This window comes from Trichosurus vulpecula, chromosome 3, assembly GCF_011100635.1.
Source record: "Trichosurus vulpecula isolate mTriVul1 chromosome 3, mTriVul1.pri, whole genome shotgun sequence".
NCBI lineage: Eukaryota > Metazoa > Chordata > Mammalia > Diprotodontia > Phalangeridae > Trichosurus > Trichosurus vulpecula.
The window spans coordinates 170,021,437-170,037,316 of NC_050575.1; the positions used below are offsets into that span (position 1 = coordinate 170,021,437).

General features: G+C 40.6%; 1 protein-coding gene across 2 annotated transcripts in view; it reads left to right on the forward strand.

Annotated features, from left to right (window-relative positions):
- COL5A1 (collagen type V alpha 1 chain) overlaps nucleotides 1-15,880 on the forward strand; it is a 316,543-nt gene that overhangs the window by 160,310 nt on the left and 140,353 nt on the right. For both annotated transcript variants that reach the window (XM_036749195.1, XM_036749196.1), the window contains exons 5-9: nucleotides 1,182-1,313; nucleotides 4,841-4,978; nucleotides 6,508-6,747; nucleotides 7,778-7,948; nucleotides 8,307-8,363. In XM_036749195.1, the coding sequence (XP_036605090.1) occupies nucleotides 1,182-1,313; nucleotides 4,841-4,978; nucleotides 6,508-6,747; nucleotides 7,778-7,948; nucleotides 8,307-8,363 (738 nt within the window). The remainder of the gene's footprint in view (nucleotides 1-1,181; nucleotides 1,314-4,840; nucleotides 4,979-6,507; nucleotides 6,748-7,777; nucleotides 7,949-8,306; nucleotides 8,364-15,880) is intronic.

Consider the following 15,880-nt stretch of genomic DNA (forward strand, 5'->3'; position numbering starts at 1 on the left):
AGTGATAGGAGGGAGAGAAGAGGCTTTGTGAGCGCTTGTGGGGTGAGATTGCATTGCATGAAGAAAGGGGGTTAGAAAAAGACATAGAATCCAGAGGAGAGCCTTCCCTGAAATCACAGTCTTATCTTGTTGACAACTTCATCATATCATTGAAGTGAGGAGGTTAATAAAGTGCTAGCCTCTCAGTCAAGAAAACCTCAGTTTAAATCCTACCTCAGATACTTCCTAACTGTATGACCCTGGGCAAGTCATTAGACTTTCGTTTTCCTCTTTGCAAAATTGGGATGATAGTAGTACATAGCTCTCGGAGTTGTAAAGATCAGCTGAGATGACTTTTGTTAAAGGCTTTGCAAACCTTAAAGCATTGCATAAATGCTCGTTATGATCGCTATTGTATATCCATTACATAGAAATAAAAACAGCTACATTTATATAAGCTAAGTTTAGCAAAGCACTTTATAAGTATTATCTTACTTAATCCTTACAACCCTGTAAGATGGGTGCTATTATTATCCCCATTCTACAGATGACGAAACTGAGTCAGACAGAGGTTAAGTGACTTACTCAGGTCCACAAAACCATAAGTATCTGAAGCTAGATTTGAATCTGGGTCTTCCTGACTGTGACTACATTGTTATATGTATTGTACCACCTAGCTTCTCTTTTCTGCTTACTTAGTATATTGGAAAGCATGCTGGACTGTCTGTCAGGAGTAATCTACATTTAATCTGCCGCCTGTTGTGTAGTAATGTTATAACCGTGGGCAAATCACTTAATCTTTCTGAGCTTGAAGAATGAGGATATCGGATGAGCTTAGCTCTAGACTCCTTACGGCTCTAAATCTCTGATCCTATGATCTGTCGGTTCTTCACTGGTAAACTGGGAATTAAAATATGTGTAGAGGCAAGGTAGCTGCTGGCTAGAGTGCTGAGCATGCTCTCAAGAAGACCTGACTTCTAATGACTTCTAATCTCCCCTCTGTGGGGCCCTGGACAAGTCACTTACCCTCTAGGTGTCTTGGGTGCTTCTTTAGGATTTCTCATCAAGTTAGGAGCATTGGTGAAGGGATCTTCCATATAGTCCCTTCCCAAATGAGACTGTTTTATAAAGTCTGAAGGACTGTATAAATGTCAACCATTATTCACGGCTTTCTCCTCTCTCTCTCTTTCTTTTTTTTCCAGGGTGATATCCAGCAGCTTCTTATCATCCCTGACGCCAGAGCGGCTTATGATTACTGCGAACATTACAGCCCGGATTGTGATACTGCTGTTCCAGACACCCCACAGTCTCAGGACCCCAACCCAGATGAATACGTAAGAAGAGACTATCCCGCCCTCACCCTCTGGATACTTCCCCTTAGCATCCTTAGGAACTTTGAGTATCTCTGAGATCTCATTTGCATCCACGTTTATACAGATGAATACATGAGAAGACTGTTCTGCCCTTACCCTCTGGATACTTTATATCCTCTTAACATCCTTACAGAGATATGGAGTATCTCTGAGATGTCAGGAGCATCCATCCATGTTTAGGGTTTGCAGCAGCACACTCTTTTGGAATCTGGAGAGGGATGACTTACAGTTAGTAACAATATACAGTAATTAAGGTTCCCTGGAAAGAGCACTGAATTTGAATTCTAAAGACCTGGATTTGAAATTGTACTATACTCTGAATTCATTGTACAATATCAAGCAGTCATTTTGCCTTTCGGAAACTCAGTTTCCTCACCAATAAAATAAAAGGTTAGCACAAGCCTATCTCTAAGATCCCTTTCAGCTCTAAATCCTATGATCCTGTGAAAGTCTGTGTTTATCCAAGTGATAAATTATGGGGTGATAAGTCACTAAAAAAGAGGTTTCTTCATATTAAAAAAAATGATTTACCAGAGAGTAAACTTAAACAGCAAGTTGCTTTCAGTACATTTCAAATTGGGCGCAGTGATGCCATAACACCAAGAGGGTGAGACTCAGAGTTTCTGATCGGATGCTTCCTAGTTATGAGACTGGGCCAGTAACTGCATCTCTCAAAGGCTTAATTTACCCATCTGTAAAATGGGGATAATAGCCCTTGCCAAAGTAAACTTGTATGGAAAGTGCTCTGGAAATTTGCAAGCATTTATAGAATTTTGAACTGTTTTTTACTAAATAAATTTAAATACAACTTTTCGAAACTATGGATCTTGGGTACAGCAGGGATTCCCTAGGCATCATTTTAATCGCCCTCGATGTTACTTAAGAGGTTATACATCAGCAGAAGGAAGTAAGAACCTAACCCAGCAGGAGAAACTCAACCACTGCCCAGCAGAGCTTAAACACACACACACACACACCCCAACACCACCACCAACAACAACAAAATAGGTGTTCTTGTGTGTTGATGTCCAAAGAACTGTCTTTATGTCATGTGATAAGTCCTTGTTGACTGTCATGTCTGAGACTCTTAAAATAGTTCACAGTCCTACCTCCTCTGGGTGTGTTCTGCACACTTTCCATAATTGTAACTTGTAGAAGATTAAAGGAAAAAGAACAAAAGCTTCCAAGAGAATGAAAATTCCTCTGTGGTTTGACTGCTCAGGAATGAGATTAACATCCCAATTTTTAGACCCAGAAGAGACATTAGAGATCATCTAGTTCAATTCCCTCATTTTACAGAAGAGGAAATTGAGGCCCAGAGACATGAATGGACTTACCCAAGGTTATAGCTACACTCAGTAGCAGAACCATGATGAAAACCCAGGTTGTATCATTTTAAATCTACTTCATGCAGCCTCTAAAACTGAGTTTAGAACCTGAGGCTTTTTTTCTCTCTCCCTTCTTCCTGACACTCCCCTCCACATTCCTCACCAGCCAGGGCCCAGCAAAGGGCCATCTGGTGCTTTATGGATGTGGAGGTAGGTGCCTAAGCCACAAATTATTTTGCATTTTTCCCACAAACCCCCAAGTCTGGAGAGGATGGTGTTACCTGGGTAGCTTAGTGCTTCTGGGTTGCATTGTAGTTGGAAAAACAGCCAATACCTCCTGGAAAACTGCAAGAAACTTTCTATTTTGGAAATAAGTCTAACCAGGCAATCTCATTCAAGTGGTAACATTAGATTCTCTTTCCTCCCCCCAACCCATGCTTGGAGCCATAGGGCTGAGCATTCCATATATGTTGGTTGGTTAATTGATCAAAGACATTTCGTTTAGGAGTTTACAATGCTACTATACAATAAACATTTATTAAATGCTTCTGCATACAGAATGCTGTATTGTGAGAGATTGTGGGACATACAAATGTTTATGGGAGATAAAAATTTTAGTTAAGACATGTCCCTGCCCTTAAGAACCTTAAAACAGCAACACCGTTGACTGTAACACATAACATTTTATAATAAGATGAAAATCTAGAGTAGAGGTAGTGGTTTTTGGAGAGAGAAAAATCATAGGAGTAACTTTTTAAGGATCTTTATTAAAGTGATAAACCAGTCAACTGTTAACTCTTCTTGACACCCCTCTAAATTCTTTCCCAGTCCTTGTCAATGAATATGCATTTTTTTTACAGTTTAAACCAGTGTATATAGGCTATCTTATGTTTTTTTTTCACCCATAACAATCTCTAAATGTCTTCAGGTTTCTTAAGATAGTCTATCCTACTGTTGAACATCTCTAAAACTTAAATCTCCCATCTTAGAACTTTCAGCCATTGAGTCTAGTTATTTCTTCAGATTTCATATAGAATAAATATCCTCGGACACACTCCATCTTATCAGGGTTCCAGCCCTGATGCTCACCTGCATGTAATAGACAATAAATGCTTATTTAATTAAATCAAATGCACCTCATGAAAATGTGGTGGTGAGAATTAAATATAATATTCTCAATAGGGTCTGATCAAGGCTCAAGACATCTCCCAAATATTTGATTTCCTGTTAATCAGAGGTTTTTTTTGTTTTAGTCAAAAGAGCATTAATTATAAAGACCTAGTGAATATATGTACTATATATATATACACACATATGTATACACATGCACTTGTGTGTGTGGATAGGTAGACAGACAGACAGATAGACTGATACATAGATAGACAGACAGACAGACAGACAGATAGATAGATAGAGAGAGAGATAGTAATATTCAGAGGGAACTTAGTGTAGTAGATAGAGTTCTGGGCTTTGGCAGCAGGGAGACCTGGGTTTAAATCCCACCTCAGACCTTTACTATGTATATAATACTGAGAAAATCATTTTACTTGTGCAGACCTTAGTTTCCTCATCTGTAAAATAAGGTATTTGGAAGGGAGTCAAGGTCTCTTCCAGCTCAAAATGATTCACCAGAGAATGAACCTAAATACCAAGTTCCTCCCAGTATATTTAAAATAAGGCTCAGTGATGCCACGGCACCATGTGGGTAAGACTCAGAATTCCAGGTCTGACATTTCTCAAAGACTTCTCAAAGACTTAATTAACTCATCTGTAAAATGGAGAAAATAGTGCTTATGATCTTATGATCCTCTAATCCTGTGAATGAGCCTATGTCCAACTTGAGGCTCTATTTTAGAAAGACAAGATTTGGTTTCATGTTGCTGGTGTTTATAACTTCATGCTTATAGTTTCTTATTTTTTAACATGAAAAATATTAATTATTGTCCATATAGGATAAGTTTATTAAAGGTTTTTTTCCACTACTCTCTCCCCCTGCCCATCTCCAGCAAACACCTTGCCCCTGCTAAAACAATAACAACCAAAAAAGTCTTGTGTTTTTTTAAGTCCTCTAAAGACAAAGCTTCCCTTGGCCTTAAAAAGCAGAAATATGTCTTCCAGAGGGCCCTATCTTCTCAAAGTCTTGCTGTGATTTCTTTGCAGTATCCAGAAGGAGAGGGAGATGGTGACACATATTACTATGAATATCCATACTATGAAGACCCTGATGATCCAGGAAAAGCCCCAACCCCCACCAAAAAGCCTATTGAAGCTGCTGGAGAAGCTACAGAAATTGCTGAGGTATGGGTCAAACAGAGGGAGGGGTGCAGGCTTGTTTCCTCTCTCCTGGTTTAGAGTTTCTTAAACAGTGTAAGTCTAAAAACTCTGGGGGCCTGAGAACAATGTGAGACAGTTTGAAGAAAGAAGAAACGTGGTTTAGGTGTAAAGCTGGGCAGAGGACATGTGGATGGTGATCCTATATTGGCCCATTTGATAGGCATTGTGATGTTCGTAAACTATATGCCTTTATTCTTGTGCCAGTGAAATGGTTTAGCCTTAAGTTTGTAGGTGAGGTGGGAGAGGGGAAGAAGACAGCAGTGACTGTTCAGGATCTGATTTAACCTGAGGTATTGTGAAACTCATATGAAATAATGAATGCAAAATACTTTGGAAGCCTTAAAGTGCTTTGTAAATTCCTCTTATTATTATTAGTGTACCATCACTAGGCCCTCAGTCTGGTAAGGACTTCATTCCCCAGCCTGCTGTTATATTTCTGCTGAGCTCAGGCATTGTTTATAGATAAATACTAGGTGTGTTGGTAAGTATTTGACAACTGGGCTCTCCAGAAAGAAAGAAAAAAAAAAGCATTAATTTGCATTTAAGTTTAATTTGCATTACTAACACTTTATTAGGTCTAGACAATCAACAAAACAGTAAACCAAGCCTAGATTTGTAGTAAAAATGCTCACCCAGAAAATCAAACAGTCCCATAGGCCAGTTGGATTGAGCTCTAGCACACATCTGGATTTAACTCAGTCTGTCAGAATCCATGTAATAAAAAGCAAGTGAAGGGGAAGTTGGGTTCTATGAGTAAAGAGTATTGTGAAGAATCCTACAAGAGGAGTCAGGAGATGTGCATTGTAGTCTTGGTTCTGCCCTTAATGAAGTGCTATATAAAGTCGGGCAGATCCTGTCTCTTTTCTAGGCTTCATTTTTTCCCATCTTGTAAAATGAGGGAGTTAAACAAAACAATTTCTGAGGCCTAGCTCATCTCTAATATCCTCTGCTCTCCAATTTAAAAACCAATACTCACCATGAGCATTACTGTGGTTAGTTTGGGTAGTGTTCCACCCCTGTCTACCTTGTCTCCTGCTCGCTGACCTGTCTGGCTAATTGTGCTATTGAAACAGCTAGATGGTGCAGTGGATAGAGCTCTAGGCCTGGAATCACCAAGACCTGAGTTCAAATCCAACCTCAGACTCTTACTACCTGTGTGAGCCTGAGAAAATTACCTAGCCTCTGCCTGCCTCAGTTTCTAAAACTGTCCAAAGAGAGTAATAACAACACATATCTCTCAAGGTTGTTGTGAGGATTAAGTGAGATAATTGTGAAGCACTTAGCACAAAGCCTGGCACATAGCAGGCTCCATATAAATGCTTATTCTCTCCCTCCCTCCTTATGTAATATCATTGGAAAGGCAACGATTTGTGATTTTTTTTCTTTAACTCCAGTTCTCTAAATCATACCTCAGCGATTTAACCATTTGACTCTTAAGGTCTCTTGCGTGTGCTTTCTGAGTGACTGTATTTTGATGTGCACCTGGTTATTAGGAGCAGACTCCACCCCCGACAGACGCGCCACCTGTTCCTGAAACCAATGACAGGGATGACAAAGAGGACCCAAACCTGGGAGTGAGTGACTACGAGTATGGGCCAATCAATGAGGAATACTACACACCACCCCCTTATGAGGATATCTACGAGAGTGTGGATAGCCCTGACCAGCCCACTGACACTGTTGGAGGAGCTGAGATCCCCACCAGCACTGTTATCATCGCCAACTCCACCGACGTAACTTCTGTTCTGTTATTTGTCAATATGGCTCAGGATAGGGGGGAGGCAGCTGTTCTCAAATATGGAAAACAACCTTGAGCTAGGAATTAAGCTATCTGGGTGCTGGCTCTGGTTCTGACATTGACTCACACTACTTTGACCCTGTATATTTCATATGCCTCAACTTCCTCCTCTATAAAATGGGCATAATGAGCCCTGCCTTTCAAATTTTTATGAGGATCAGTTGAATAGCTACATGTAAAGCACTTTGTAAATCTTAAAGCCTACATAAATATGTTATTATCAAGATCAAATGTGGTAATGAGTGAGAAAATGCTTAGAAAAGTCAAGGACTATACAAATTTAATGTACTAATGGACAAAATCTATATTAATAATGTTAGAATGATTACTTTTGATATGGGAGGCAGAATGGTACAACAGAAAGAGAAAGGACTCTTAGATCAGCCTGCAGCTCAGAATCTAGAGGCTGGTGCCTCCTGCCTCTGCCACTTACTACCTGCGTGACTTTGGACAAGACCCTTAGTCTCTCAAGGCTTCTGTTTCCTCATCTGTAAAATGAGCTGGTTGGACAAGTTGACCATTAATGTTCCTTCCAGCTCTAGAGGTGTGAGTTATGATATCCTGTTTCTCCTTCAATGGAGAGGTAAATGCCACCAGGATTGCACTTTTACTCTTCTGGGTATTAATTTCCTACCTATAAAATGAGGGGACCAGATGACCTCCAGGTTCCCTTCCAGCCTTGATATTGTATAAATCCATGGATGCCTATGGCATCCGCAAGTGCTAATGATTGTACAATGCTTCACCCATAAGTACTCTTAATAAATGTTTATCCAATTGAATCATTTCCTGTAGGGATGGAATATCTTCTCTTGCATACTGTAGCCATCATTCATGAGCTTCTCTACCCCCATCCTCATTGATGCAGCTCCTGAGGTTGTGGGCTCTGCAGAAAGGACTCTGAGTACACAGATGGCTACCCTTGCTGTTACTCATCGCTGTGTTTTTCCTATTGCTTTCTTTAGACTGGACCATTTCCAGACCCGGATCAAGACAGAGATGACATAGACAATGATTTTGCTGTGGAAACTATTAAGGATCTCGACAATTACTATGATCCCTATTTTGATCCCACCATCTCCCCATCAGAGATTGGACCAGGGATGCCTGCAAACCAAGATACAATCTATGAAGGGGTGAGAATGCTGTCTAATTATTCCTGAGTCTTCTGTAGGACATAGTAACTCTTTCCTGGCTGAACTCTGTTCCCAGCATTTTCCTTCAGAAGAGATGTATCACACACACACATATGTAAAATATTCTGTATATGTCATATGTTACATTATATATATATGAAATAGCATATTTTCTCAAGTGCATCACATTAAACCTTGAGCTTTCTGAGTCACAGAGATAGAACCTCTATTGTTAAACACTCTCTTTTATCTGACATATAAAATGGACCCCATGTATAGCCATGTGAAAGGGACTCTATGGATAGCATTTTATTTCATCTCTATATATTTCTGTGTATATTTCTTTTCCATATTCTAGATTGGAGGACCCCGAGGTGAGAAAGGACAAAAAGGAGAGCCTGCAATCATTGAGCCGGTAAGCGTGTCTTCCATCTTCCTTCTTAAAACTCACTGAGAGGGTTCACTCTCCATGTGGTCCCTCCAGATTGCCCTCCTCATTGGAAGATGATGCCATCAGAGGGGCTGGGGACTCTTTTTTTCCTTAATAGTATTTTTTTTCTTGATTACATGTAAAGATAATTTTCAACATTCATTTTTGTAAAATTTTGAGTTCCAAATTTTTCTCCCTTTCCCCCTCCCCAAGACAGCAAACAATCTGAAAGAGGTTATACATGTACAATCTTGTTAAACATATTTCCCCATTAGTCATGTTGTGAAAGAAGAATCAGAACAAAAGGGAAAAACCACAAGAAAGAAAAAAAACAAAAAAAAGGTGAAAATAGTCTGCTTCAATCTGCATTTAGACTCCATAGTTCTTTCTCTAGATATGGTTAGCATTTTCCATCAAAAGTCCTTTGGAATTTTCTTGGATCATTGTATGGCTGAGAAGATCTAAGTCTATCAAAGTTAATCATCGCATATGTTGCCTTTACTGTGTACACTGTTCTCCTGATTCTACTCACTTCATTCAGCATCAGTTCATGTAGAAATCCACCTCTTCATTATTTCTTATAGCACAATATTATTCCATTACATTCATATACCACCACTTGCTCAGCCATTCCTTAATTGATGGGCATCCTCTCAATTTCCAGTTCTTTGTGGTGGCTCTTTTTGAGAGTTTGTCATTGTTGTAAACATGCAAACCTGTCAAAACATTATACCTTAAAACCCTCATTAGAATGAAGGAGAAGAATGCATTTTGATGAGACAACACATGAGGAATCTCCTAGGTAAATAATTTATTCAGAATGAAGAAAAGCTTACACAATGTTATGTAAGAAACATAAATATTCCAGAAGTACTGTCTATAGGGAGAACATATAGAGGAGACCCTGAGGCCCAGAATAGTCAATCAACAGGATTTACTTGGAATCTATTTCTGGCTTTCAGTTGACTTCTTTCAGCTTACCTAATCCAGCCTTATTATATAACTGGGAACATTCTCTATGTCTCAGTCCACGTCAGCTACTATCCATCCTCCATTCTCTTCTCAGCTTCTTTTATCTCTATCCTCATGGATAGGTGACTTTTCATTCCTAGAATAGACCCATGATGTCTCTAATCTCTACATATCCATCTGCTGAGGTTCCTGTCTTCTTTCAAGGCCCGACTCAGGTGCTGTCACTTCCAGGAAGCCGTCCTTGTCCTCCATAAGTGAAAGTGATTTCTCTCTCCTTGAATTTCTCATAGCACTTGGGCTAGACATCTCCTTTGCTCTTAAACATCTCACTCTTGAATCATAGTTATCTGTGTCCTTGGCTTCTCTACATTTGATTTTAAGTTCCGTGAGAACAGAATCTATGTGGTATCTATTTTTGTATCCACAACACATAACATAGAGCTGCACATAGTAGATACTTCATGAGTCTTCATTGAGTTGATTTGGCTATTGAAACTACTATTTGACAAATGATATACTAAGCTCTGTTGGGGGTTTCCAGAGAAGTATAAGACCTAGTTCCTCCTCTCAATGAGTTCATAATGAAATTGGGGAAATAAGATTTTTACACGTGGTTCCAGAACCCCTCTTTAAGTATCAGTGGGCCAGCTGTTTGTGGCTTTGGGGAGAGTGGGGGGTAGTTGGGCAAAAGGGTCTGGGATGAGGATTACAGACCTGCTGAAATCTTCAATGTTCTTTAACAGTTGTGGTCAGGACCTCTGTAGAGTAAGAAGCCAGGGGAATGGTGCCAAGTAGCTCAGAACACTGGGCGTGGCCTGTTAGAGCTTTCACAGTGGGAGTGCCGGCCCTGGGTTAAGTCTGCTTGGGGCTAGGGAGCTGGAGAGTTGAGAGGGAGCCAGGATTCCGGAGTCCATCCATCCTGCCACGTTTCACTTGTGCTAAGATTCAAGAAGGGATGATGCATGGCCTTCCCTGCAAAGGAGACCAGCCACAGGCTTGGGGCTAGGTCTTGAATAGCAGCACAGTAGAGACCAATGTAAGAGGGTGTTCCTGGGCCCAAAGTGCCTACTTTGTGAATTCAAAGAGTTTTCCAAACATTGGCTAGGATTGGAAACTCTCTGCTGCTGTGTATCAACGTAGGGAAAAAAAATCTGAATTTGGAGACCAAGATCTGTTCTTGAATACTGTCTGGGCCACTTAGTCCCTATGGGACCTTGGACGAGTCACTCCCATGAGCCCCGGTTTCCTCGTCATTTAAATGAGAGTTGGGCTAGGTCACCTCTAAGGTCCCTTACAGCTCCAAATCTGGGATCATCTGATATCTATGGTCTTTTCTTGCTTTGTAAATTGTATGCTCTTATGATCAATTTATGCCCCTTCTTTGCCTGGGTTCCTGTGACCATCCCTGGCACGCTCACAGTGGTCTACACTCCCTCTGGTCTCTGTGTTGGACTATGTCACATAGAACCTAGCTTGTGCCCAGAGGGATGCCAGGGTCAAAAGGCATTATGTTTTCAATGTAGGTTTTTGCTAGTTATCACAAGAAAAATAAAGAAAGAAAGAGAGAGAGAGATAGAAGGGAGGAGGGGAGGAAAGAGGGAGGGAAGGAGAGATGAAAGAATGAAGGGAGGGAAGAAGGAAGGAAGGAAGGAAGGAAGGGAGGAAGGAAGGGAAGAAGGAGGGAGGGAAGAAGAGAGGAAAGAAGGAAGCAAGGGAAGGAAGGAAAGAAAGAAAAAAGGAAGGAAAGAATGAAAGAAGGAAGGAAATAAGCATTTATAAAGGGCCCACTTTGTGCCAGGCACTGTGCTAAGCACATTTTATAGTTTGTCTCATTTGATCTTCACTGCAACCTTTGGAAGTAGGTACCTTTATTCCCCGTTTAACAGTTGAAGAAATTGAGGCAGATAAGTGGTAAGGTGGCTTGCCTAGGGTCACACAGCTAGTCTGTGTCTGAGTCCTGATCTGAACTAAGAACTTTCTGACTCTAGGCCCAGTGCTCTATCTGTTGCACCACCCTGGTGCCTCCAGAGATGGGAGCTGGGAAGATTGAATGAGAAGCTCTCATCTTGATAGTAATTTATCTGACCAGAAACCAGAAACCAGAAACCAGAAAACCAAAGCATGAGGTACAAAAAAGTCTGCTTGGCCTTTGGGTTTTTCCACTCTTCATTTGCCTTCAGGCTTCTTACAGTGGTGGGTGAATTTTCTTTCTCTTCGAAGTCCTTAGAACAAAGATTTTTTTAACATTGTTCTGTGTCCTGGACACCTTTGGCAGTTTGGTCAAGCCTATAGACCACTTGCCAGAATAATGTTCTTAAATGCATAAAATAAAATACTGGGGACTTGTAAATAAACCAATTACAGTTTTAAGCCAAGCTTAAAGCTGCGGTAAGAATTTTGGGATACCGTTTTTTAAAATTAACAAAAAAATTTTTTAAAGAATTTCACAGACCCCAAATTAAGGAATTCTGCCTTAAATTAGTTTTTAGCAACCCAGGTTCTAATGTCATGCTTGATGCCCACCAAGAACTTATAACCCTTATTTGACTGAACCAAACGCCAGTCATGAAATAGCAGCCCCTCCTGGTGCTGTATGTCTTATTCCTGACAGGTGACCTTCACCGGGGGCTGGACCTTTTATAACCTTCAGGCTGTGAACTACTAGACAAACCTATCCTTGGTTTCTGTTGGGGTATCCCCTCTCTCTACCCCAGTGACCACCCTGCAGGTCCATGGAAAGTAGCCAGGCCTGTTCGGAGCAGGGGTATGCAAAGAAGCTGAAGGAAAATGGTAAAAAGCAAACTGCCCCATGTGTCCAATTTGAAAAATTACAAAGCAAGCTCAAGGGATGGGCCTGGGGTGGGGGGTGGGGAATGGCAATCAGCTCAAGCAGAATCATCCCAAAAGAATTTGGCTGGTGGAGCTAGTTTCAAATACTGGCATCTACTGCCAGAAAGGAAACAAGACCAAATGTTGCTTCTCCCTCTTTTGGGCTGTGCTTGTCACTCACTAGGAAGCTTAGATTTGCTGCAATCTCTTCCCAGTCTGCAACACGATGGCTTATCTTTGAGAGAACTTGCCCTTGACTTTTGGTTGTTTCCTTGGGGCCCCCATTGTTTGCAAGAATGGTCAAACTGGATTGGGATATATAATGTAACTAGTAAAGTGTTGAGGATTATCCTTGTTAGTGAGTAATGAGACTAGGTTAAATGGAGGATTATTGACTTAATGACATCATATAGGCAAGTCTACATTGGTCCAATTTCTTAGAAAAAACAACCATTTGAATTATCCATGTAGCTCATTAGCACTCTGTTTTGAGAAATGTAGATATGGCTTCTGGGGATAGGAAATAGAGAGGGGATGCTAAGGATTCTGGTGGGGTATTCTCCTTTGGGAGTAAAACTAGAGAAGGTGGCAGACAAGAGTGATTGGTAGATAGAGCTGCAAAAGTAGAAGCAAAAATAAATGTACCCAGAAAATGCATTTCAACTTATTATTTCTTTTAAATGGCCATCTGGATTCACTTAAGGCAGGGTTTCCCTCCCCCCCTGCCCTCAGCAATGACTTCTTGAAATATGGCTCCTCCTTCCCCACCCCCCATCCTATTTGCAATGTCCATTGCCTGCTTGGTTAGTCCCATTGGAGGAGATAATGTAAACAGTTAGAATTTATCAACCTGGAGTTTCTCCAGATGTCCCTGAAGTCTCAGCTCCATATAAACAGATGGCTGAATCCTGAGAGATGCCAAGAATGCTTGTATCATGAATTAGCTAATTAGGGCTTTCCCTTCTTCCCCTCCCCCCCCAACTCTTTACCATCTCCCTAACAATTCCCCTTACTTCCTCCACAAAAACACATACAAACCTCTAACCTTAGATCTTCCTCTCAAGGGCTTACTCTCTTTTGAATCACATGACTACCTACTGGATGCTGTAGCCAGAGAGCACCCTCCATTTTTACAGGGGATTATTTTTGAGGTTTCCCATATAGATGCGACACCTAATAGGGCTTTCTGGAAGGCTCTGAGACTCCTTATAAGGGCATGTTGCTCAGCAGGCCGAAGTTGAGGGGCATTGTGCTTCCCAAGGAAAGTCCTCCAGGGATGGGAGGTGTCCTAGTTATTTTGTATTTTCAAAAGCCCAAAGGCTTCAATTGTCTCTCTGGAATAGCAAACCTTTCCATAATTGCCTCTGTCATCTCCAGAACTGGGAAAAGCCAGCAGACCCTCTTAGAATTGTATCCTCTGCTATCCTTTCATTGGGGTTTACATTGTTTTCTGGTCATTGTTTCTACCAAACATAATCAAAGCTGACTCTTCTGATCTCTTCTAAATGTTTATTTAATGACTAGTTGCTAACTTTCATTAAGAGCAATTAGCACATCTCTGGTTATATTTGTTGAGCTTGCCTATGTATGATCATTTCTTTTCAAAACATCATTTTGATATGCTGGGCATCTAAATGAAGACAGACTCCATCAGGGAAATGAGCAAGCATTAAGCTAGGAACAGAAATATCATTGTAAGGCAATAGGTCACTATTGGTCTCCAGCCTAATAATCTATTAGTTTTGATAATAAGCTTAGTGAGCATTTCTAATTTCTTTCCACACAAAAGTCCTTCACAAAAAGGTCCCAGATCAGAGTTCTTACAAGATCCCAACAAATTAAACCCTTGGTTACTTGATCATGTCAATGGATGTACTAAGAAAGCTGCAGTTTCCCTGGATTCTTTCAGTGTTGGGGCTAGTCTCTGAGTCTTTTTGTCTGGTGTTGGCCTAAGTGGAAGATTCCTTCTTGTTGGAAAGAATGAAGCTGGGATTTATGAAGTTGCTTGGATGAACTTATTCTGTGTATATAATATGTACAAATATTTCTTTGTGTGTGCATCTGTGTAAACAAATTGCAATTCTGTACTGTTGGCTTCTAGAAAGAGGCCTGGTGAGCCCTGTTGAGGTAGCTAAGTGGGCATACAGCAAGCCTACTAAATAGAGCTCATTATCTCAGTTGCCCAGATGTGATTTTTACCCCTTCCAAGGGTATTTGGAATATTTCATTTTTTTATTGATTTAAAATATTCTTCATAAAATTAATAATGCTCAACAAGTATTAAAAAAATAAACAAACCACATATGGAATCAAACCCTTCATAAAAACTAAACTATTTGCATTTTGATCCTAAAAAGGAAGAAAACAAGAGTACTAATAATGTGTTCTAGGTTTCCTTCTTATTTCTTTTCTATCCATTCACTTCTAAAGTTTTGTTGCCATTTTTTTGTTCTTTTCTTTAATATAGTCAGTGTTCATGCTCTTCTAATTTTGATTTCTTTGCTTGATATCACTTTATATGTCTTTCAATATTTCTTTATATTGTTCATACTTGTCTTCTTACAGGATTATAGTATTCCATTCCATCACAATTTATTCATCTATTCCCTAGTTGTCAGGGCCTCAAACGATCTGTCTATAAATCCAAGTTACTCCCTAGGAGAAAATTAGATTATTAATGAAGGGGAAGGCTCAATCAAATCACTTCCTTTATTTGGATCTCAGTTTCTCCATTTGTAAAATAAGGCAGTTATACTAGATGATTTCTAAGGTCTCTTCTAATTCTCACATTCCATGTTCTGGCATTCTGTGTTCTAAGGTTCCTTCGAGCACTGACATTTTACAGTCTAACATCCTATGGTTTAAAGCTCCTTCTAGGGCTGCCATTTTGTGATGCAAGATGCTATGTTCTAAGGTCCTTTCTAGCTCTGATATTCTTTGCTCTAATGTTCTGTGTACCGAGATCCCTTAATGCTCTAACAAACAGAGCCCCATAGGCCAGAATCCTACTTATTTCTCCTCCCCTTCCTCTAAGCAGGGAGACAAAGTTACTCACAGTGACTGACACCAACCTTATACTCTTTTTCTCCCCTTTCTTCTTTCTATTTCTGGCCCTGAGCCACCATGAAATGACCTTCCCATCAACTCTGACCTCTGAGGAGCCCCGTGTCCTGGGGTAAAGTGTAACCAGATCCCTCAGGCTTCCTTCTCACCAGGCCTGTGCTAGAGTTCATGGACTGATTTTCATCCTGAAAGGGGAAACAACCAGACTCTGAAGAGAGGGTGGGAGGGTGGGAAACAAGGGCTTGGAATGAGACTTGGGGATCTTGTATAAAGACAGATGTGGATTCCTCAGACTCTACAGAAAGACCTCATTTCTCTCTTTGGATTTTAAAGTTTCTTTTTTTTCCCTACCCTGAAAGGAAACCTGCTAGTCTAGTGATTGGCATTCTGCAGATTCATGTTATATAAATGGATTAATATGTGCATAAAAACCATAGAGTAACATTATATTATCCCCCACCTACCGCAGCCCCTTAATTACAGAGACACATGTGGCTAATCACTGCATAGAACTCGGAAGGGGAGACAATGGAAACCACTAGAGACGCCTAAGCATGTGGTTGGGTTGGGGAGACAGAAAACCCTGTCCTTCGGTTTCCAGAGGCACTCTGAGCCACTGGCATCCATCCGCATTGGTC